This window comes from Podarcis vaucheri, assembly GCF_965113315.1.
Source record: "Podarcis vaucheri genome assembly, chromosome: 8".
Classification (NCBI taxonomy): Eukaryota; Metazoa; Chordata; class Lepidosauria; order Squamata; family Lacertidae; genus Podarcis; species Podarcis vaucheri.
This window is the reverse complement of record NC_138766.1, coordinates 93,243,680-93,265,992: the sequence shown is the minus strand read 5'-3', so window position 1 is coordinate 93,265,992 and position 22,313 is coordinate 93,243,680. Positions and strand designations below refer to the sequence as shown.

The window sequence follows — 22,313 nt, the reverse complement described above, 5'->3', positions numbered from 1 at the left end:
CATATTCTGGGGAGGCCTTATTATTGGGGAGGTCTTATTTTCGGGGGATGCCTTATATTACAGCGAGAGGCAAAACTGGAAGTAGGTCTTATTTTCGGGGGATGCCTTACTTTTGGGAAAACAGGGTATCTAAGACCAAAATTCCTACCCTGTTCCCCCGAAAATAAGACAGTGTCTTATATTAATTTTTGCTCCTAAGGATGCGCTAAAGGTCTTATTTTCAAGGGATATATTATTTTCCCATGAAGAAAAATACATATTCCGGGGAGGGCTTATGTTGGGGGGGGGATGCCTTATTATTGGGGAGGTCTAATTTTCGGGGGATGCCTTATATTACAGCGAAAGGCAAAGCTAGGTCTTCTTTTTGGGGAAACAGGTATCTTAAGACCTCAGAATTCCTCTCACACCGGCGGCGGCTGTTTAGGCCGGACAGGAGGCCGCCGCCCCGCCGCCCAGGGGCGGGCAGAGCAGAGGACCCTCCGGCGCCTCAGGCCTCCTCTCAGGGAAGAGCCCGGCGGGGAGGCCATGGCTTTCGCGAGGCGGCCCCTCATGGCGGCGGCGGCCCTCTTCTTGCTGGCGCTCTTCGCCTCAGCGCGGGCCGAGAGAGGCGTCGCCGGCTGCGGCTCCTCCGGGCTGTGGGAGTCCGAGGCGTCCGAGGCCTGCCCGGCGGAGCTCTCCCCTCACGAAGCGGCCTCCTTCCTTCCTCAGCCGGCGGCGGGCTTGGTGGTGGCCTCTGTGGCGGCGGCGTCGCCGTCCTTCCGCGGCCCGGGCAACTCGGACCGGCGTCCCAACCGGGAGCTGCCCATCCTGCTGTGGTGGAGCGGCGGCCTCTTCCCGCACTTCCCGGGCTCGACGGCGCGGCTGGAGTGCGGCGGCGGCGGCGGCTCGTGCCTGGCCACCACGGAGCGGCGGGCCTTGCTCCGGCGGCGGACGCGGGCGCTGCTCTTCTACGGGACGGACTTCCGCGCCTACGAGGCGCCGCTGCCTCGCCCGCCGCACCAGACCTGGGCGCTGCTCCACGAGGAGTCGCCCATGAACAACTACCTGCTCTCGCACGCCGCCGGCGCCCGGCTCTTCAACTACACCGCCACCTTCCGCCGAGAGTCCGGCTACCCGCTCAGCCTCCAGTGGCTGCCCGACCTCGACTACCTGCGCCGCCCGCCGGCCCTCGGCCTGGCCCAGAAGGAGAGCGCCCGGCGCCGGGAAGGCCTGGCCTCCGTCCTCTACATCCAGTCCCACTGCGACGTCCCCTCCGACCGGGACAGGTACGTCAGGGAGCTCGCCAAGCACCTCCAGGTATGTATGTATGTATTTATTTTATAAGGTATTTATTAAGATTTTCAAGAAATTACAAAATAGAAAAAACAAAAGAAAAATACAAAAAAGAAAAATACAAAATAAAAATAGTTAAAAAAACAATTCAATCATCACATATTTTTCATTTACTTATTTCCCGGACTTCCCCACGCCTTCCTTCTCTGTATTCCAATTCGAATTATTATTTCCGCAAATCCCTCCCCTCTTTCAAATCCTTTCCATAATTCATAATATTATGTCATCGCATTACCTTAATCTATTTTCATAAAACTTAAATCTTAATTTTTACCAACTTTTTCTCCTACCATAACATTCTTACCTAATTCTTTAAACATTTTTATTAGAGCCAAATAATTTCGTTTCAACATTTTCCTAACATTCATCAATTTAATAAAACAGTCCTAATAAAAAATATGAAATCCAATCTTCATCCAGCGTCCCTTCCTCCTGGTCCCGGGTTTTGTCAGTCCTTTCTATCCTATTAATCTTGCACATTAACCTGGCAATCTTATATCCGAGGCCCTCAAGTCTCTTCCATGTCCCTTCCGCAGCTCTTCTTCATATTTTCCTTTTGTTCGTGGGAACTCCAGCTTGGTAATATTTTTGACTCTCACCTCCAGGTATTTATCCTCGCCTCTCCTTCGCCTGCCTCGCCCGAGCGCCAGGCGGGTCTCTGGTTTTAGAATGTATTTCAATTAATTGATGGTGATTTTGGGTCCACTGTGTTACTTTTACTGTTGTTAGCCGCTCCGAGCCGGGCTTCGGCTGGGGAGGGCGGGATATCAATAAAATTTAATTATTATATTATTCTCCTCAAGGAAATCCTCATAACGACCCTGTGAGGTGGGCCAGGTAGAAAAGGGATCGCCCAGGAAGATCCGCAGGGGCTGAGCGGGGATTTGTGTGTGTGTGTATGAGTGTGTGTGTGTGTGTGTGTGTGTGTGTACAGTCATACCTCAGGTTACAGACGCTTCGGGTTGCATGATTTTGGGTCGCGCACCGTCCCGAACCCAGAAGTACCGGAACTGGTTACTTCCGGGTTTCAGAGCTTGCACATGCGCAGATGCGCCGAATCACAACCTGCACGTGCGCACACATAGTGTTGCAGGTTGCGAACACTTCAGGTTGCGAATAGTAGGTTTGGAAGCCCCCCCCCCCCCCCCGAGGGCCATGTATTCCAGGGGTGCCAACTTCAATAAAATATTGGGCGCACATCATAATAACCCACCCTCTTTTGCACACCTTCCAGAAACCTTGAGCTGCTTGGGGGGGAAAGGTGGGTATGGACGTAATAAACGAACAAATTGTACCATAATAATCGTCCAGCATCCTCTTCTCACAGTGGCCTAATTCTCCTAAGAACCTAGGAATCTAGGTAGACTGCCTCAGGGCCGGGAGGTTCCACAAAAACTCAGGTGGAGCCGGGCCACTGGCTTTCCTTACAACACAATAATGGGAGGTATGGGGCTCTTCCAAATCCACTTTGTGGTCCGAGGCTGAGGAAGTAATTCCAGATCGTGGCTTAAGGTACGAAGAGGCCTGTTGGATCAGGCCAGTGGCCCACTCAGTCCGGCATCCTGTTCTCAGAGTGGACAAGCACATTGTCTCCATGAGAAACCCGCAAGCAAGGACCTGAGGCCAGAGCCTTCTCACTTCCTGGGGTTTCCAGCAACTGGGATTCAGAGAATTTGTCCAGTCTTCTTTTAAAGCCATAATAATAATAATAATAATAATAATAATAATAATAATAATAAATGTATTATTTATACCCCGCCCATCTGACTGGGTTTCCGCAGTCACTCTGGGCAGCTTCCTACAGAACACTAAAATACAATAATCTATTAAACATTAAAAGCTTCCCTGAACAGGGCTGCCTTCAGATGTCTTCTAAAAGTCTGGTAGTTGTTTTTCTCTTTGACATCTAGTTCTCTATCCTTTCTCACCCTGCCTTTCTATCCCTACACATCCTGCTTTTCCTCTCAGCCATCCATGTCTGTTTGTGACATCACAGAAACTTTGACATCATCGCAGCCAATGACATCATCGTAGCCATTGGCAACTACAGAAACAGCTGCAAAACCCCCCATGGGAAAGATCACTAAACATGTATGCATTTAGAAACTTAGCATTGCATTTGTTTTATATGAAACCAGTCAGACACAGTTTTTCCTTTTTTAAAAAAGACATTTATTTAGGAAAATAAACCGCCTTGCTTCAGTCCTGCTGTTCTCTTCATTACTTTCACGATCCATCTTGGGGGAAACGGCACTGGCTTCCTGAAAGGCAAACAACACGTTGAGTGGGATGGCCTCCGTCCAGCAGCCTCAGCCAGACCCTCCACTGGCTGTTGCCTGGCAACTTCACCCCGGACGTCCTGGTCAACTTCCGCTGGTTTCTATCCATGAATATCCACTGGTTCCATTCACCCTCTGAGCACGTATTTCCCAGCCACAACACTACTTACCTGGACCATGTCCAAATGTTCCCATTCACACACGCAGACACCCACCATTCGAAACCTCCCATTTGCACTCGCAGACACACGCCATCTGCCATCCCGTGAGGAATGTCTGTGGACGCATTCACTCACCAACCGCTCTGCATTCACACACACACACACACACACACACACACACACACAGCTTCAACTCATGAATATCCACACAGCTTCTGTCAACTGACTTCCAAAGGTGACCTTTAGCCAGCTGACATCTGCAGCACCTTAGGGCACCCGCTGGCTTCTGACTGCAAACTCCACCAGCCACCAACACCTGCCGGCTTCTGACTGTGAGAATCGGCTGCCTTCAAGCTGCGATCCCACCCAGCAAGCGAACTTGCCTTCTCCCTGTTCCTCAGCATCCCATTGCGTGATGAGTGCCTCCTTCCTCCTGCCATTTTGCATCCATGAGGAAGGAGACCCTCCAGAGCCGAATGCCACAGCTGCTGCCCACTGAGATCTGGGCTGGGAAGAGGGAGAGGCCACCTTTATAGCCATGCAACTGACAGGTGCCTTTGTGACATCATAGACAGCCCCCAGCCAATGGGAGCAGCTGTGGACGTGTCACCATAACCTGTTTGAGCATCACAACTGTGGCTGCACCTCAGCACCAGTGGACCATTTGTTCACTTACTAATAAAAAGTCATATAGCCCACTTCTTAACCATACCAGGGAAGGGCACACCTTAAAACTGAGGGGGGGGGGACATTTTTCATCCTAAGGATCATATCCCCTTACAGTCAGGCAGTGCAGGCCAGAGGTGGGTGGAGCTGGAAGCAAAAATGAGCAGAGCTCTGAATGCAGCTCTCATCTTTGTACAGGAGGCTCCATTCCAGAACATAAGAAGAGTGTGTTGGATCAGGCCAGTGGTGCAGCATCCTGATCTCACAGTGGCCAACCGGATGCTTGAGGGTCCCTCTCCCCTCTGGTGGTTTCCAGCAACTGGTATTCAGAAGCATTTCCTCCTCCAACCATGGAGGCAGAACACAGCCATCAAGGCTAGTTGCCATCAGTAGCCCTCTCCTCCATAAATTTGTTTGGTCCTCTTAAAACCACCGTCTCCTGTGGGAGTGAGTTCCACAGGTTAACTGCCTGAAGTCTATCTGTCCTGATTCATCCCAACACTCAGCTTTGTTGGGTGTACCCAAGTTCTAGTGTTATGAGAGTGGGAAGAAAAACACTTTTTCTATGCCATGCATAATTTTGCATACTTACATTATGTCACCTCTTGCACATCTTTCTTTGAAAGTAATGTTGGCTGACCCTAGCTCATCCTGGCTGCAGCCCTGCAGAATTGCAAAAAAAAAAAAAAAAAAAAAAGGTTTGGTGTGTTCATTGTCTTCTAGAGCAATCTGACTCATAATAATAATAATAAGAAGAAGAAGAAGAAGAAGAAGAAGTTTTATTTATACCCTGCCCTCCCCAGCCAAGGCCGGTTTCAAGGCGGCTAACAAGCAATAATAAAAACAAGTTGAAATGAAAACAACTTAACAACGAGATTAAAATACAGTGGTGCCCCGCAAGACGAATGCCTCGCAAGATGAAAAACTTGCTAGACGAAAGGGTTTTTCGGTTTTGCGTTGCTTCGCTAGACGAATTTCCCTATGGGCTTGCTTCGCAAGACGAAAAACATCGCAAGACAAAAAGACTCGCAGAACGAATTCTTTTCGTCTTGCGAGGCACCACTGTACATTAAAATATTGAAACATTAAAATAATAAAATACAGCCTCATCACAGGAGGAGAAAGAAAAAAGAAATGGGCCTCAAGTGACTTGCTCAGTAAAGTCTTAAGTGAAAGTGTAGATTTTGTGTGCATTATTTTCTTGTAGTCTTTATCCATTAAAAAACAAAACTGTTGGGCTTCAACTGTAGGCTAAATATCTGGGTCAGAGGGTGGTAGCCAGCCCTGTGCCAATGTGCCGTTCCTCTGGTGTAGCAGCAGCACAAAACATTTCGCCCTTCCCCAGAGTCTGTGCCAGGGGGTCCCCTAACCCCCCAGAGCTGATTTTGAGGGGTGCAAGTGAGGAGGGGTTGAAGGCAAGGCGAACGTTCTCTTGTGCAAGCACAGCAAGCCTTGAATACTGCCCAGAATACATGCCTCCTGAGGATTTATATGATTCTGAGCCAGGTGGGTGGAGTATAGATAATGAAGTTGTTCATCTAACTGGCATGTAACAGACCAAATAGGAGAAAATCAGTTTGAGGAGAGAGAGAAATGGAAACAGAATGAAGAGCCCTGTTCACTACTGCAAAGTGTCAGGACAGGACGCCCCTTTTGTGCACACAGCCTGTATTTAAAACACGTGGCTTCCTTGCAGAAATCCTGGGTGCTGTACAGTAGACACTCGGGTTGAGAACATGATCCGTGTGGGATGCACAATCGCAACCCGCGTCAGCGCACTCGCGGATTGCAATTCGGCGCTTATGCGCAAAGCGCGGTTTAGCACTTCTGCATATGCGCGACCGCCAAAACCCAGAAGTAACCCATTCTGGTACTTTTGAGTTTCGGTGGTCCACAACCCAAAAAGACGCAACCTGAAGCTTCTGTAACCTGAGGTGTGACTGTAGTTTGTCCCTCAGACTCTCCTTCCGTGGAGGCTTTTAAGCAGAGGTTGGACAGCCGTCCGTCAGGGATTCCTTAGTTGTGATTCTTGCTTTGCTAGGGGCTTGGACTAGATGGATCCCTTTCAGCTCTGTGATCTACAATTCTTGGAATCCTTAACAAACTACAGTGCCCAGGTTCTCTCTCTCTCTCTCTCTCTCTCTCTCTCTTGGCAATAGGTGTGTGTGCATTTTTGATGTGTGTTTAGCGCTTGGAAACACATTTGGATTGGAGTGAGGAGGTGGGGCCACAACCCAGCTGTTTCTTTTTCAGGATGATTTATTTCTGTTGTAGGTGGACTCTTACGGGGCATGCCTGAACAACCGAGAGCTTCCCAGTGCGAGGCTGAAGGACACTTCTACAGCCACCACAGAGGACTCTGAATTCATGGCTCTTATATCCAAGTACAAGTTCCACCTGGCGATGGAGAATGCCATCTGCCGCGACTACATGACGGAGAAGCTTTGGCGGCCGATGCACGTCGGAGCCGTTCCTATATATCGAGGCTCCCCATCGGTACGTGACTGGATGCCGGACAATCATTCCATCATTCTCATTGATGACTTTGAGAGCCCCAAAGAGCTAGCAGAATACATTAATTTTCTGGACAGGAATCCGGAGAAGTATTTGGAATACCTGAAGTACAAGAGTCCCGGCGGCATTACGAACCGGTTCTTGGTGGAGAGCATGGAGAGGCGGGAATGGGGAGTGAATGATATGACCCGGCCTAATTATTTGAACGGGTTCGAGTGCTATGTCTGTGACAAGGTAAATGCCAGAATGAAGGCGGAGGAGGAGCATAGGAAGTCTCGTGGGAAAGTGCCGGCCCCTGAGCCTGAAATCGCCCAGTTCTCACACATGGGGTGCCCGCCACCAGCACCCGGGTATGGAAATATCGAAGACATTCCTGATGGAGACAGGTACTAGCCGTTGTTGTGGAATATGCAGCTGTCCTTAAGAAAGCTGAGGGTTGTGCGGTGCTAAGTTGAAGTCGCTTGCTCTGCTGGTGTTTTGGATTGATTACATTTCTGCACTGTGCGTTACATTCAAATAAATTCTAAAGCGGCTTACAAACAATAAATAATAAGAACAGGGGTCACCTGGGCTGGTTCACTTCAGTGGAGATCGCTCTGTGGGCTGGATCGTGCGTGCGCATGAGCAGCGCGCCTGCAATTTCCTTCATCTGCTGTGCAGACGCGATTTCCGGCGCTGTGGGAGCAAGTCCCCGTGTTGCGCTGTGCCGGTTTAGCGCAGTGTTTGGGGACTTGCCGAGCAGGCGGCTCAGTTTGGGGGCAGCTTGAGGGCTGGTTTGGGGGCAGTTTGAGGGCTGGTTAAATACCCCCCCCCGGGCCGCTTGTGGCCCATGGTTGCCGACCCCTGAATAAGAACATGATAGAGCATAAAAGAACATCACAAATACATCATAAACAGTACAGAATAATTAACAAATCATCAGTGAAACAACTGCAACCTATCAAACACAGGGAACAAAGCAGGAGCTAAAAAATAAGCTAAACATTGCAATTAAAGCAAAAGTCATAACCTATAAAGCATTTATAGCCTATAAAGCAAAATAAACCACCTTAAAACAGCAGCCAAAAAATGAACTAAGCACACACACATTCTCCACACCCGCATGACTCATAATCTTCCACTCTGTTCAGCTCATTAAAATATACATCCACATAATGCAGCAACTCCCTTCTGAAGGTTCCTCGGGCTGGCAGTGGGGCAGTACAGGTGAAACCAACCACCCCCTGATGGCAGACAAACTTTTCCTCCCCTCACAATTCTCCCTCTGAAACAGCTCCCTTATGAAGGGAGGGTGGGGCAGGTGGGAAAAGCCATTACCTGCTGGCCAACACAGAAAGTTGTGCAAGAGAATGTGTTAGAACCCAGAAGTGACTCGGAAACGTCCTAAAGATGTCACTAAAAGGGCATTTGCAGGCTTTTCCAGTGGGTTTCAGATTATACATGATTTCTCCGACTCTCTGCGCTCATTTTCTTTATTTGCTTTTTAGCTGGAAGGAGATGTGGCTACAGGATTACTGGCAGAGCCTTGATCAGGCTGAAGCCCTCACAGCCATGATTCACCACAACGAGTCGCATCAGGGGAGATTCTGGGACTACATGCACCAAGTCTTCATGAAGAGAACCCAGCAAAACTAACCAGACTTGTTATTCAAGCTTCTTCAGTGTTACGAGAGGCAAGCAGGGCATCCACAGATTTACCAGCACCGAAATTGCGGTTCCAGGACAACTTGGAAATCATCTTTTATATATGGTATTCTCACTTTGGAGATTACTTTTTTTAAAAAAAATTCTTGCTTCCAAGAAAAGGCCAATTTCGAACCAACTTTTGGTATTGGTTCATTTGCCACTACTCCAGGACGAGGAAGCCTCCCTGATCTGTGGGGCAAAGAAAAGTATTTAGCATTTCTGCTGCTTCAGCGTCTCTCAGAAAGTACTTTTTGGTGGGTATGTGCCAAATTCCTCAACACGGAGACTGTTGGGCTTACTGTAAAAGTCCTGAATGGTTGCACTTCAGGGATACCTCCATTCATAAGTATTCTTCAACATACATTGGTTTCTTTAGTATTTTTGATATATTTCATTTAATATGAAAGAGAGCAGAACAAGAGTTTACATGAGCTCAGCTATGCAGTATTCAAATAACCACTTCTCTATGGGCTGAAATATGTTATGAACTATGCACCTTATTGTAGTGCATTTCCTCAATTTGTAGAGACTAGACAGTTGCTCACTGTTCCCCTGGTGATGTGACGGGTGCAAGCCAGCAGTAGATCACACTGAGCAAGTTAACTCTTTATTAGCAAAAGTAGGATCTGGGAGTGTCAGGCCTAGTGAGCAAAGCAACCTATCTTCGGTAGATCTCGCCCCATGGATCAGTTGCTGAAACTGAAAGCCCCCGTGTTCTCATAGCTGCCTCAGTGTTAGAAACAGAGATATGAAAGCTGGGAGCTAAATGACACCCTAAACCTAGGTTATGGGTGCCACAACGGAATGCTATTTTTATAACAAGACTACAAAGCTGTAAATGAATGAATTGCAGCTAAAATCTTACGTTCATTTTTCACATGGTCTAGTCCTCATCTGAAGATGGCAAAAAACAAAGCCATGCTTCTCTCGCCCTCTCCCTTCATAGTCGTATGAGGGTCCCTCAAAACGCTGCCTTTCTGGAAGGCCAGCGGAGACGCAGAACCTATCAGCTTGCCTGATACTGCAATCATTTCTTGGAAGTCAAGCGGGCAGGAATTTCTCCTCCCATGCCCTCAGCGCCAGCAGTGGTGGTTTTAATCTGAAATCTTGGGTGCAGTACTGCGCCCAGAGCTCAGAAATTGCTTGCACTAATGACATTCCCAGTTGCAAAATGTGCCTAGAACAATGGGAGTTTTGAACACTGAGCTGCCCAAGTTCCCCTCCTTTTCAGTGTTTTCCCCAAGCAATCAGACTGTGCCTGCGTGAAGCTAATTTCTTTCTCCTTTTCATGCCTCCTGGTTCTGGGAGACCGGCGGGAAAGGAGCTTGTTGCAGCAGGAGGGGGAGACACCTGTGCCTCTTCCCCGGCCAGACTCCTCTCTCCTTCTTGGCCTCTGTCCTCTTCTGCCTCTGATGTGGGACTTCTCTCTGCCACAGACTCTTCCTGCTCACCAAACCCTGTCACCTCTTCAGTTTCTTCCACCTCCACCTCCCATTCCTTTCCCTCCCCTCCCTCTGACCACTCACTGTCACCCCACCACCAATCGCTGGGCTCTGAGCCTTCTTTCCTTGGGCTTCCCCAGCCAGTTCCATCATTCCTCTGTGTCCATGACATGGTGGTTTTATTAGGCTGGTAATGACAGGGAGCTTGATGCGGCAAAGGAATTGGAGTTAGGAACAATGGACAATTTGTGCTGATTTCCGTTAGTTTAGTTTAGTTTGTTTTTAAAAATACAGTGGTACCTCGGTGTCAGGGAACTGACATCAGAGCGAGAGGCAAAGGCGAGGCTCACAGATTCTGCTGGTGAAGGACCCAGCAGCAGGGGGAGAAACAACTCAGTAGAGGGGGAAGCCAATCAGCGCAACACTGGGAATAAAGGGGGGCAGACGGGGGAAGTGGAGAGAGGGCTCCAGGACTCTTCACTGGACATCAGTGAGGAGAGCCCAGGTCCTCCGCTGCCCACGCCCTCCCTGCGCAGAAGACTCCCGCGCAGTGAGAGGAGGAGGAGACTGGGTGTCAAACAACTTTTATGTTGGAAGAGGTTCAAGAAACGCCCACTGACGGATTCTGCTAGCGACTGAGGCAGCCGTGATGAGCAAGGGCTGTGCAGTCAGAAAGGTTTAACAAGGCAAATTAGCCTAGAGAGGCACCAGTTTATGCACGAGTAACTCATAGCCATTACACTTGGGTTACAGACACTTCAGGTTACAGCCGCTTCAGGTTACAGACTCCGCTAACCCAGAAATAATACCTTGGGTTAAGAACTTTGCTTCAGGATGAGAACATAAATTGTGCGGTGGCAGTGGGAGGCCCCATTAGCTAAAGTGGTACCTCAGGTTAAGAACAATTTCAGGTTAAGAACAGACCTCCAGAACGAATTAAGTTCTTAACCTGAGGTACCACTGTAATAATTAAAGTTTATTGACAAACGCATACAGAATACAATAGAAATGATGAATGTGGCTAATAGCAAGAAATGTGAAAGGAGAAAAATAAAACACAGGTGCAAAGGAGGGGTAAAAAACCAAGGAACTACTGAGAATACAGTGCCACATTCAATTGTTGCATGTGAGAAATAAAAATTGGGTCAATGTACTTGTCTGTAGAGCAGGGTTCAGTGGGCTGGTCAGTTGAGTTCGCACAGGAGAGAAACTTCAACCATATTGAGTGAAAAAGACCCATCTCGATGAACTGTTAGTGACTCTCTGTTAATATGCCCTGTGGAACTCCCTCCCACCAGATGTCAAAGAGAACAACAACTACCAAACCTTTAGAAGACACCTGAAGGCAGCCCTCTTTAGGGAAGCTTTTAATGTTTGATGTATTACTGTATTTTAATATTTGGTTGGAAGCCGCCCAGAGTGGCAGGGGAAGCCCAGCCAGATGGGTGGGCTATAAATAAAAAATGATTATTATTACAATGTCCCAACTACACCTCCCAGGAAGGAGGTGGTGTCGACTTCCAACGGGCAGCCCCTGTCAATCTGGCTGCAGCAAGATTCGTCCTTCAGTTTAAAAAAAAGATTCCCCCCCCCAACATTTTTCTGTTCACAGAGGTACATTTCTGTTTACAGAATTTAAAAGGTTATGCAGTGGATTGTTGGAAGTACATTCAAGTCCAGTTTTTGTACTTGTATGGGTCAAGATGTGTTGCAAACACTAGTTTTAACCTTCTTCCTTTACCCTTAATACTCACGCTGTGTGCAAACGTAGCTCTTCAATAAGAGGCATACAAACGTGATATTTATTCTTTATCCAGATACTTGGGATCCAGCACAATTTTCTGTCTCCAGGTAGTAGAGAACAGATGCTGTGTGTCGTAGGTATGACTAGTCACCTGCTGGACAGAAGTCATGGGGGTGCATGTGGCACGAGAGCCCCTGGCCTTCAGCAAACAGGTTCATTCCCTGGAGACCAAGGTGGCTGGCTGCCCTGTCCTGTGGAATGCCATCCCATCAGATGTCAGAGAGATGAGTAACTACATAACCTTTAGAGGTCATCTGAAGGCAGCCATGAATTGGGAGTCTTTTTAATGTGTAATTTTTTATTATGTTTTTATATATGTTGGAAGCCACCCAGAGTGGCCACAGGAACCAGTCTGGTGGGGTATGTGTGTGTTACAAATAATAAATTGTTACTGTTCTGAAAGGATACCCTGAATAATCCATAGGGAAATGTGTTTCTTGGGAGAACTGGAATTCCTTACATTGATTTAATTTTTATGTATATTTTTATATATATAGTGCATGGAATAAGCAGCCTTTCGAGGCCCCACACTAGTGACTCTTCAGGGAAAAGGAGGCTCTACCTAGGTGGAAATTGTACTAATTTAAGAAAAACAGATAATCTAGATGGAGAATGTAAAATGCAAGAGTCTTAATATCCCTTCGTTTTAGAAGTTGCAAGGATATGTTATCTACCATAGTTGACGTTGTTTAACTTCTAACACCAGGTGGCACAAGCGAGTTATTTTTGCCTCTCTTCCAATGAGAAATTATAGAGCCAGAGATTTGTTGCACAGATCAAGACTCCCAATCAGCCAATAAAGAGTAATTGCAAGAGGAAGGAATAAGGAAACCACACCTGGTTTTGAGACTTTGTGACTAGTCTCAAGGCCATACATGGATCTGAACCCAGGTCTCCATCTGGCACTCTAACCACATTGCACCATTAAAACACAAATTCAAGGTCTAAGAAAGAGTGAAGCTTGGAATTTCTTGGGTTGTAGTTGGCTAACTTTTTCTCAGAGCAGACCCACTGAACCTAAATTAGTCATGGCCATTAATTTTAATGCATTTACTCTGAGTAAAAGGTAGTTTTATATAACCTTAACTTGTCCCATCATTCAACATATATGTAAAAAAATATATCAGTTCAACTCACCCCCAACTCTGGCTCATGAGGACAAAGGAGCCGCACATTTCAGTGTAAGGAAAAACAGCTTTGGACAAGGCTTGGCCCCCTCTCCTTAGCAGTGCAAAAAAGCACCAGTACATGCGTTCAGCTGCTAAAGATGCTCAGTTTGAGTCTCTTCCTATAAATGGAAAGCAGGTGTGCAGAGCTGTTCTGAGGCGCTCAGGAGTCATTGCCCGAGAAATGGACATGGTTAAGCAGATTGCCACCATGCAGATTAATACCTTCATCGTTCTGAGCACAGCATGTTAGAAAAAGTGGCAGGTGGAACTTAACAGGGTTTTGATGGTGTAAATGATGTTTTTCAGCATTCCTGCCTAGGGAGAGGACTTTGCCTTATGCAGCAGAGTCCACCTCCTCTCCCAGAACAGGAGGGAGAACCTGCAGAAGTGTGATCTGCAGAACTGGTGCGCATGCACCACTATAATTGGTATTTATTAACTTGCTATACTACCCTTCATCTGATCGCAGGGCAGTAGCCAAGTGTCCCTGCAAAGTCCTGGACTTGACCTCTACAGTTGTGCACAGATTCTGGTGTTGTTGGTAGCTCCCGTAGATAAACCAAAGTAGCAGATAAAGGTAAAGGGACCCCTGACCATTAGGTCCAGTCGTGACCGACACTGGGGTTGCGGCGCTCATCTCGCTTTATTGGCCGAGGGAGCCGGCGTACAGGTTCCGGGTCATGTGGCCAGCATGACTAAGCTGCTTCTGGCCAACCAGAGCAGCGCACGGAAACACCGTTTACCTTCTCGCTGGAGTGGTACCTATTTATCTACTTTTGATGTACTTTCGAACTGCTAGGTTGGCAGGAGCAGGGACCGAGCAATGGGAGCTCACCCCGTTGCAGGGATTTGAACTGCCGACCTTCTGATTGGCAAGTCCTAGGCTCTGTGGTTTAACCCACAGCGCCACCCGTGTCCCAAGTAGCAGAAATGGTTTAAAAGATGAATCACCCCACCCCCCAGTGAATAGGTATTTCCCCAGTCTAGGAAGGGCACTGGTCTACTGTGGCCACGATGCAAGGTAATCGGGAGGTGCTTTGGAAATGAAGGGCTGGGAATTCAAAAGTGGCTGGAGAACACCATGTTCTGCAATGCTTAGAATCATAGAGTTGGAAGAGACCACAAGGGCCATCGAGTCCAACCCCCTGCCAAGCAGGAAACCCCATCAGAGCACTCCTGACATATGGTTGTCAAGCCTCTGCTTAAAGACCTCCAAAGTAGGAGACTCCACCACACTCCTTGGCAGCAAATTCCACCGTCAAACAGCTCTTACGGTCAGGAAGTTCTTCCTAATGTTCAGGTAGAATCTTCTTTCTTGTAGTTTGGATCCATTGCTCCGTGTCCGCTTCTCTGGAGCAGCAGAAAACAACCTTTCTCCCTCCTCTATGTGACATCCTTTTCTATATTTGAACATGGCTATCATATCACCCCTTAACCTCCTCTTCTCCAGGCTAAACATGCCCAGCTCCCTTAGCCGTTCCTCATAAGGCATCGTTTCCAGGCCTTGGACCATTTTGGTTGCCCTCCTCTGGAGGAGGAGTGTGCTACTGTGCTACTGGCACACTCTGCCTAAAAGCTGAAGAATAAAGGCTGAGCTTCCCCAAACTGAATGAACAGTGCTTCATGAATGTTCAGCGAAAACACCCAAGGATACAAGCTGCACGGCGTACTTTCAAAAAACGGTATTGTACAATATTCACATCATAAAAATAAAAACCTTTATTGATAGTATGAACGTTTAAGGTTTAATGCTGCCAGCTATAAAAATGGTAAAAAGACCTTCTGCTTCAGACATTTGACTTTACAAATATACAGATGTTAATGACAATTAATACTAGATTATGCAGTCTGAACTTCATTAAATTCCCATTAGCCAGTGACAAACCTCTCTAGCAACACACGATTCAGAGAAGATTAAACATTATATTCCCATACACACAAGTCTATAGAGAACTTAAAATACTAACCCTAGAAGTCTCACTGGATTAGCTGGAACCATTTTAATAGTTGTGCTTTGTTTAATCTCAGAAGATAGGCTACTAGCAAAAATACATCTTTCCTCTTGCATTCTCCCTTCCTATAATCCATTGTTGAATACAGTACTCAGTGCATTTCCTAATAAAATTATTGTATATAAATCTCTATCATATCGTAAAGAAAGGATACAAGTTAGTGTAAACACAAGGAAATATTTAAAGGGCTGCTACAAAACCCTCCTGTTTAAGATTAGAAGAGACGCTGGAAAGAAACCATTCACCCCATTTTCAGCTGCACAGCCCACATCCAGACACCCGGAAAAGCACAAGCGAGCTGTTCTGTGTGCTTGTCAGAGTTGTTTCCTATCTGCCTGCAAGCAACCAGCAATTACAATTGGCCAGAAAAATGGGAACTGCGGCACACGGATCAAAATTTAAGAGGGATGGGATCATGTGGCAGGACCTCCTGCGTCCTCATATGCCTGAGAGCCTGCCCTCAGAAATAACAGTCAGTTGGCCAAATTGCTTCCAGCAGAGCAATAGACCAACTTGCAAGACCAGAGAGTGGCATTTTGGAGCAGCACCAATATATATATATATTTTTAAAAAAACAAGTATTCAAGAGCTTTGGTCCAGTGAAGGAATAGGACAACCTTCTCCCCCCTGCCAAGGGCTGCATTCCCTTAGAGGAAACTGACGGAGGGCCGTGGGGGCTAGACGCAGGGTTGGACAAGGCCAGAACTGCAGGTCCTCAGCACACCTCATGCTGTTTCTCTCGCCCCAAAGATTGGAGAGTGAACATTTATGCGTGAGATGGCTGTGAAACAAAACAGTAACCGTCTCTCCCCTCGGAACACACAGACATGCCCCTCTGGAAAGTGCTTTTCTCTTCCTGCCGGCAAAGGGAAAGGCTTTTGCAGGTACCAATGGGGCAGGAAACAGAAATGGAATGGACAAGGCTGTGGCCATACTTGAGAGAAGGAGCCTTGAAGGGAGATTGCAGGCGGACATCTTTTGCATTGCAAGTGCTGGAGGAGACTCTTGAGAGTCCCATGGACTGCAAGAAGATCCAACCTATCCATTCTGAAGGAAATCAGCCCTGAGTGCTCACTGGAAGGACAGATCCTGAAGCTGAGGCTCCAAGACTTTGGCTACCTCATGAGAAGAGAAGACTCCCTGGAAAAGACCCTGATGTTGGGAAAGATGGAGGGCACAAGGAGAAGGGGACGACAGAGGACGAGATGGTTGGACAGTGTTCTCGAAGCTACAAACATGAGTCTGACCAAACTGCGAGAGGCAGTGGAAGACAGGAGTGCTTCTGGTCCATGGGGTCACGAAGAGTCGGACACGACTAAACGACTAAACAAAAACAGAGTGTGCAGTTGCAGCAGTGTGGGTTTGTGTGTGGATCTTTAAAAACAGCAGCATACTGACTTTGAGAAACTATGAAACATAATTTGTAAAAGCGAGGCAAGGATTGCAGCTCAGATAAGGACCCTGCCTTAGCGTAACCCGGGTTTGGCAACAGCTGATGATTCATTCTTTCAATCCCCTAATATTTATCTCTCAGCAACCAGGCATGAGTCAGAACAGGACACTGTCTTTCTGAGGACAGCTGGGAATGTTTATTTCTGCCTAGTCCAGTGCACTGTTTCCAACAGAGGCCAGCCTATGAAGTCTATGATGGGATGATTAGCTGCTTGTGCGTAAAATCGTGCTCCCTCAGAGTTTGTGCGGCTCCACAAACCTCTGTGTGTGACAGAGCTCCTCAAACATGTCTGCTCTAGTCACTCGTAGAGTCTGACAGTGGCTGTCTGCGGAAACGCTTCCAGCAAAGAAGCTCCTTAACGGAAACGCGTCTCCTGGACTCACGACGTGGCAGCTTCCGGCGAAGCATGGGTCTCCCTATGGTTGCTTCTGACACCTCCCCGCTATTTTTGCTGGACGTGTCTCTCACCCCTTCCTCTTCCCTGCTAGTTCCTGCCTTGGCTGCTGCGTCTCTCTCAGCATTCATGAGATCCTCCTCCAGAGTACACTCTCTCCCCCTGCTGGTCCCTGCTTTAGCTGCTGACTCTCTCCCAGCCTCTGGGAGCCCTACCAACTCCCTTTCCTCTGATGTCAGTTCCCTGACAAAGTCACTTTAAACAGGCATGGCTTCCCCTCAGGGATTCTGGGAACTGTAGGTGGTTAAGGGGACGGAGACTTGTTACGGTGGTTAAGTATTAGGATTAGGGGTAGGGTGGGGTAGGGTAGGGGTGGGGGTGGGGGTAGGGGTAGGGTTCCCTTCATGCCAGGGAACTCTGGGAATTGTAGCTGTAGTTAGGGGGCAGAGATAGGGTTCCCTTCTTGCCAGGGAACTCTGGGAATTGTAGCTCTAGTTAAGGCTTAAGGGTTAGCGTTAGGGTTAGGGTTAGCGTCAGGGGTGGGGGTGGGGGTAGGGGTGGGGGTAGGGGTAGAGGTAGGGTTCCCTTCTTGGCAGGGAACGGGGCTCCCTAACAACTCTTGGCACCCTTTTCCAACTATAGCTCCCAGAGTCTTTGGGGGTTGTTTAAGCCATGAGTGTTTAAAGCGGCTTCATAGCGCCTTAAATGGTGTGGATGTGGCCATGGCCTCCCTCACCCCACTGCCTCTTATTAATGAAGAATCGAAAGGATTTCCCAATTCAGATCTCTCGGAAACAGGAAACAGAAAGAAGACTTTGTATCTCAAGCCATTTTGGAAGGTCTGAACTTGAAATGCCAATAAAGGTATTTTTATTGTATTGTGTTGTATAGTGTTGTGATTGCCATGGGAAGTAGGGTGGCAAAATACGTTTGTCTTTCTGCATGCGTTTATGGTAGGCATTTTGCACTCACCTGAACCCTTGCAGGGAAAGGGACAGGGCACAATGGGAAAGGGCGGGGCAACCGGGCTGCTTAAACCACACCCCTTTCCCAACGGAAGCACCATGGGGGGTGGGCCGTCCGAGAGAGAACAACAGAACACAGAACAAAGAAGACGGAAGTGGTGCACAGTTCCTTCCGTTCCCTCTCTTCCAAAGAATGGAGCGTCAACACACAGAGCATGTGATCCAGTAGTCCCACACACTCTGCAGCACAGGAGGGAATGAAACTCCGGACATCCAGCACCCGCTTCTCTGCTTCTCTCGAACTCTTTGACGGTATCCCTGTCCAATCTTTTTTCAAAGAGGGCCAGATTTGATGAAGTGAAGAGCTGTGAGGGCCGCCGAAACAGCCAACCCAAGTTGTTAACCTTTTTTTAGGGTTGAATTTGTTGAGGGTTTGTTTTTTTAGGATTTTACCCCAGGAAATAAACTGCCACAGGGGCCGGATTAAACTGACCGGTGGGCTGGATTAGGCCCCCCAAATGGACCTTGGACATGCCTGACAAGCGCACAAACAAGATGTAGCGTGTGCACCATTTCATGTTTGAATGGAAAACTTAAGGTCACTGTTAGCTGGTAGGCTTGGCCTTGGGGGGAAATCCCCCCCCCCTTGAATCTGACTTAGGATTTCAGCACTGCCACTACAGAGTAACAGTGTCATCATAATTTCACCATGGCAACCAGCTGCTTCATTTCCACTTACTTGAAAGGCAGGTCATTGAGTATTTATTTTATTTATTTATTTTTGTATGAAATATTTATTAAGTTTTCCATAACTGAACACGTGGCCACTTTCTTTCCCTAGGAATTGCATCCCTAGTATTGCATCCTCCCCCCAGCCCCTCCCCAAAGCTTGCTGCACCCCAAGGCGTTTTGCACTCACCTGAACCCTTGCAGGGAAAGGAGCAGGGGACAACATAAGTTTGGGTCATTGGGTTTGGTGCTTTTGTAACTGGATTTGTAATGGCTTTTAGTCAAATACAATAAATGATTGATTGATTGATTGATTGATTGACGAAAAAGTGCTTTTTTCCTGAGATGCTAACTTTCTCTCTGCATGTCATTCCTTGAACAGCTTCCTGTGCAAAGATAAGGCTTGCTTTCATTGCTCTGTTCATTTGTGCATTTGACTAGTGTTGTGGGGAGGGAAATGCAGCCACTGGGCCTAAAAATGTCCCCCCTCATGCCCACTTGGGTTTCCGGTGTGGCCTTCACAGATATTGGCACAACTTGTGTGTGTGTGTGTGTTGGCTGCTGAGCTGCGCTCACCATTGTGAGGGCTGAGGGAGTGATTGTGATGCCTCCCCAGCTGCTGACATTGTCCGTGGGTTGATTGTGATGTGACAAAAACATTTGGCTGCTGAGCGGGTATAAATGTGGGCCAAGGCGCAAGCCTCAGCAGTTGCCCTCCCCAGAGAGAAATGGGCAGCTCGGTGGCACTCAGCCCAGGTGGTCTCCTATCCCGTGACAGCAAGCTGGCAAGCGGAAGGAGGCAATTGCCCGGTGCTGGGATGCTGTGGCCCTGGTGGTCTCCTGCCCTGTGACGGCAAGCTGGCAAGCGGAAGGAGGCAATTGCCCGGTGCTGGGATGCTGTGGCCCTGGTGGTCTCCCGCCCAGTGACGGCAAGCTGGCAAGCGGAAGGAGGCAATTGCCCGGTGCTGGGATGCTGTGGCCCTGTTGGTCTCCTGCCCCGTGGTGGCAAGCTGGCCAGCGGAAGGAGGCAATTGCCCGGTGCTGGAATGCTGTGGAGCAAGGAGAAGGCAAGTACAAAGATTACTTGCTGGTGGGATCGCTACTTGAAGGTGACTGACACTCAGCTCTGAAGCTGGTTGATGTCTGGCAATGGACCTGATGAGGTTGCAGCTGGTGGATGGTTGTCGGAAGAATTTGCATTCAGGCTAGTGGATGTTGCGAGGCTACGCTGGCTGAGATGGGTGCAAACTGGTTTGGAAGCCTTGTTTGTTAAAAGGCAGCCAAACAGAGGAGGAATCTGGGGGGACGCTGTCGGGTGTTGGCCATCCCACTCACCTGCTTGCCTTTGCCTTACAGGGATGTCTGGAGCCGGTGAGGTTTTCCCCAAGTCCAGTCTTAAAAGTCATCAAGAGAACCACAGGACATCCCTATTTACATCGGAGAAGTGAACGTGAAATACTGGCAGTGAGGAATGGACAAGGCTGTGGCCATACTTGAGAGAAGGAGCTTTGAAAGGCGACTGCAGGCGGACATCTGCTGCATTGCAAGTGATGGGGCAGTGGGGAGAGAGAAGAAAATGAGGGAGGGAACATTAGGCTACATTAGGTGCACCACAGAACTGCTATGAAGTCACTTTAAACAGGTATGGCTTCCCCTCAGGGATTCTGGGAACTGTAGGTGGTTAAGGGGACGGAGACTTGTTACGGTGCTTAAGTATTAGGATTAGGATTAGGGGTAGGGTGGGGTAGGGGTAGGGTGGGGTGGGGGTAGGGGTAGGGTTCCCTTCATGCCAGGGAACTCTGGGAATTGTAGCTGTAGTTAGGGGGCAGGGTTAGGGTTCCCTTCTTGCCAGGGAACTCTGGGAATTGTAGCTCTAGTTAAGGCTTAAGGGTTAGCGTTAGGGCTAGAGTTAGGGTTAGCGTCAGGGGTAGGGGTGGGGGTAAGGGTAGGGGTAGAGGTAGGGTTCCCTTCTTGGCAGGGAACGGGGCTCCCTAACAACTCTTGGCACCCTTTTCCAACTATAGCTCCCAGACTCTTTGGGGGTTGTTTAAGCCATGAGTGTTTAAAGCGGCTTCATAGTGCCTTAAATGGTGTGGATGTGGCCATGGCCTCCCTCACCCCACTGCCTCTTATTAATGAAGAATCGAAAGGATTTCCCAATTCAAATCTCTCGCAAACAGGAAACAGAAATGGAATGGACAAGGCTGTGGCCATACCTGAGAGAATGAGCTTTGAAGGGAGACTGCAGGCGGACATCTTTTGCATTGCAAGTGATGGGGCAGTGGGGAGAGAGAAAAAAATGAGGGAGGAAACATTAGGCCACATTTGGTGCACCACTGAACTGCTATGAAGTCACTTTAAACAGGCATGGCTTCCCCTCAGGGATTCTGGGAACTGTAGGTGGTTAAGGGGACGGAGACTTGTTACGGTGGTTAAGTATTAGGATTAGGATTAGGGGTAGGGTAGGGGTGGGGGTGGGGGTGGGAGTAGGGTTCCCTTTTTGCCAGGGAACTCTGGGAATTGTAGCTGTAGTTAGGGGGCAGGGTTAGGGTTCCCTTCTTGCCAGGGAACTCTGGGAATTGTAGCTGTAGTTAGGGGGCAGGGTTAGGGTTCCCTTCTTGTCAGGGAACTCTGGCAATTGTAGTTCTAGTTAAGGCTTAAGGGTTAGCGTTAGGGTTAGGGTTAGCGTCAGGGGTGGGGGTGGGGGTAGGGGTGGGGGTAGAGGTAGGGTTCCCTTCTTGGCAGGGAACGGGGCTCCCTAACAACTCTTGGCACCCTTTTCCAACTATAGCTCCCAGAGTCTTTGGGGGTTGTTTAAGCCATGAGTGTTTAAAGCGGCTTCATAGCGCATTCAATGGTGTGGATGTGGCCATGGCCTCCCTCACCCCACTGCCTCTTATTAATGAAGAATCGAAAGGATTTCCCAATTCAGATCTCTCGGAAACAGGAAACAGAAAGAAGACTTTGTATCTCAAGCCATTTTGGAAGGTCTGAACTTGAAATGCCAATAAAGGTATTTTTATTGTATTGTGTTGTATAGTGTTGTGATTGCCATGGGAAGTAGGGTGGCAAAATACGTTTGTCTTTCTGCATGCGTTTATGGTAGGCATTTTGCACTCACCTGAACCCTTGCAGGGAAAGGGACAGGGCACAATGGGAAAGGGCGGGGCAACCGGGCTGCTTAAACCAGACCCCTTTCCCAACGGAAGCACCATGGGGGGTGGGCCGTCCGAGAGAGAACAACAGAACACAGAACAAAGAAGACGGAAGTGGTGCACAGTTCCTTCCGTTCCCTCTCTTCCAAAGAATGGAGCGTCAACACACAGAGCATGTGATCCAGTAGTCCCACACACTCTGCAGCACAGGAGGGAATGAAACTCCGGACATCCAGCACCCGCTTCTCTGCTTCTCTCGAACTCTTTGACGGTATCCCTGTCCAATCTTTTTTCAAAGAGGGCCAGATTTGATGAAGTGAAGAGCTGTGAGGGCCGCCGAAACAGCCAACCCAAGTTGTTAACCTTTTTTTAGGGTTGAATTTGTTGAGGGTTTGTTTTTTTAGGATTTTACCCCAGGAAATAAACTGCCACAGGGGCCGGATTAAACTGACCGGTGGGCTGGATTAGGCACCCCAAATGGACCTTGGACATGCCTGACAAGCGCACAAACAAGATGTAGCGTGTGCACCATTTCATGTTTGAATGGAAAAC

At 48.3% G+C, this 22,313-nt stretch overlaps 1 protein-coding gene and 1 long non-coding RNA gene across 2 annotated transcripts in view; one reads left to right on the top strand and one right to left on the bottom strand.

The window, feature by feature from the left end:
- The first annotated feature begins 475 nt into the window (after positions 1-475).
- The window catches only part of FUT11 (fucosyltransferase 11), a 68,018-nt gene continuing 46,180 nt past the window's right edge, over positions 476-22,313 (top strand). The window contains exons 1-4 of the mRNA XM_082235723.1: positions 476-1,296; positions 6,713-7,338; positions 8,440-10,386; positions 10,834-10,974. Of these exons, the coding sequence (XP_082091849.1) occupies positions 526-1,296; positions 6,713-7,338; positions 8,440-8,587 (1,545 nt within the window). The 5' untranslated portion in view covers positions 476-525 and the 3' untranslated portion in view covers positions 8,588-10,386; positions 10,834-10,974. The remainder of the gene's footprint in view (positions 1,297-6,712; positions 7,339-8,439; positions 10,387-10,833; positions 10,975-22,313) is intronic.
- LOC309539633 lies at positions 3,481-4,574 on the bottom strand. The gene is made up of 2 exons (XR_014222885.1): positions 3,782-4,574; positions 3,481-3,593 (listed from the first exon to the last, which is right to left on the bottom strand). It is a non-coding gene; the product is annotated as an uncharacterized lncRNA (long non-coding RNA).